The sequence below is a fragment of the Theobroma umbraticum genome, unplaced genomic scaffold (assembly GCF_002168275.2).
Source record: "Theobroma umbraticum cultivar Fairchild unplaced genomic scaffold, ASM216827v3 scaffold_228.0, whole genome shotgun sequence".
In the NCBI taxonomy this organism is placed as follows: Eukaryota; Viridiplantae; Streptophyta; class Magnoliopsida; order Malvales; family Malvaceae; genus Theobroma; species Theobroma umbraticum.
In genome coordinates, this window is record NW_018397274.1 from 426384 (window position 1) to 428497 (window position 2114).

The following is a 2114-nucleotide window of genomic DNA, read 5'->3' on the forward strand; positions in this document are numbered from 1 at the left end:
TATATATATATTCTTTCTTGCTGTTTTCTTGATTTTGATTTTTTTAAGTGCCTTAGGTTGATTTCTTGGAAAGTCATCAATAAAAAATTACTAAAACCCATGTTTAGAACGGTGTAATTATAGATATTAGACTATATTTAAGAAACACTAATCAATTAATATAAGAAAAATTAGGGGTCGTGAAAATTTTAAATTATTAATTTTACTCACATTGAAGTCAATTCATTTTTTTTCCTGTTACCGTCACATGGATATTTTATTTTTTCAATTAGTACTTTGTGAATAACTTATGTTCTCACAAGAAATTAAACTAAAATAATTTAGTTTAGTAAAATTATAAAATATATTTAAATTGTGAATGAATAAGTTTATTTTGAATTGAAAGCATTTTGATATTTTTATTAGATAAAATTAATCATCTAACTTAGGTGGAAATAAAAATTATGCACAAAGGATTAATTGAAACAAAATATTTAATAGATGTTAATTGAGATAAAGAAAATCATTAAATATCATATGAAAAAAATTGAAATCACAAAAATGGAATTTATCATAGAAAAAAAAATAAAATGTAAGATGTGGAACAATTTTGCAGGCCTTAGTTAAGCTAACTAAAGAAAAATAAGATTAACATATATATATTATAATTAAGATGCTTTTATCACTGTATTAGGGCTCTTAAGCTATAGATCAATTGTCCTTAGACACCATGATATATATATATATATATGTGGACCTTTAACCAACTATATCCTTGTCAATTAATAGTCCTTTTGATGCCTTTGACTTAGTTTTAAATGAATCACCATTCTTCCCAACTAACATAATTAAATAACTGTATTTAATTTTGATAGTAAGCATAGATGTGGATTTTAATTCTTATCTGAACGTCTCAATCGTTAAAAAAATTAAAACATATTAATAAATTAAAATTAAAAATATCGAACAGAAAAGATTTACGAATTAAGAGAAAGTAATTTCCGATTTGATTTTGATATTAAAAATATAAATTTTGGTTCTTTTATAAACACTTCAACCCTAAAAAAAAATTTTTACGAGTGAATGGGTGAGATTTATGAGTTAAGAGAAAGCAACCTCCTATTACATAGTCTCAAGAAAAATCAAGAAGGAAAGAAGCTGACAGTAATCCTCCACGAGGACCACAGGAAGAACATGGGGTATCCATGGCGTGCAAATCGTATTGAATGTTGGGAGGAAAGTCGTGGAAATATCCATAGTCATTTCATTTTCCATGAGCTTCAAATGACCACTTCAACTCTTAGAAATTCTGTATAGCATTCTACGAGTTTGGTATCATGAATTAAATACATAAGTGATAATCCGACAAACTCAATTCAATTAATCTGAAATCGAATTCGATAATAACTCAATAATATATTATCATGGATTTTTTTAATTATCTATATATATATATTTTGAAGATGAGAACTACAACGCCTTTTATTCTTTGTGATTGAGGTAGAGTTTTGATGGTTGAGTTACTTTTCTTGTTTGGGCACAACCACCGCCTTGAGTGGGGTTGGTGATGAGAATTACTCAAGAACTTTTACATGAAGTCAAAATAAAAGTACTTTAAAAGGTAGCTTTCATGGGATGCTGTAGGGAGGCAATGGAAATTGGTTCGAGCTTACCATCAGGGTAGGAATTTCGTTTTCGGGTTTGAAACCCAACGCTCCCCCCATAGTCAAAATTTCAACAGTAATGCAATGGTTCAATGTTGACGACTTTGCAAACGTTCCAATTACGATGTTACTGAAGGACAAAACTACATTAACTTAATAATAGGCGTTCATGTCACTGTAAGTCTCCTGGTTCGGGGTTATATAATTCAAAACGTTTCACTGCCTAAATCCCCACCACATTCGTTTCCCTAAAGCAGAAACCCACCACCATCACCATGGAGCTTTCTCTTGCTGTTTTGCTTGCTCCTATTGTTGTCACAGTTGTTGTTGTTGTTGTCGTCGTCTTTGGACTCGGAGCCAGAACCAGATCTAGTACTAGCAGCTGTGCCAAAGACCTTCCCCCGGGGAGCTTGGGGTGGCCTGTCATGGGTGAAACTCTTGAATTCCTGTTTGGGAAGCCGGAAAAGTTTG

General features: G+C 31.0%; 1 protein-coding gene across 1 annotated transcript in view; it reads left to right on the forward strand.

Annotated features, from left to right (window-relative positions):
• Positions 1-1819: 1819 nt before the first annotated feature.
• Positions 1820-2114, forward strand: part of LOC110427178 (beta-amyrin 28-monooxygenase CYP716A378-like) — a 1928-nt gene continuing 1633 nt past the window's right edge. The window contains exon 1 of the mRNA XM_021442623.2: positions 1820-2114. This exon is cut by the window's right edge and continues 765 nt beyond it. Coding sequence (XP_021298298.1) covers positions 1919-2114 — 196 coding nt within the window. The 5' untranslated portion in view covers positions 1820-1918.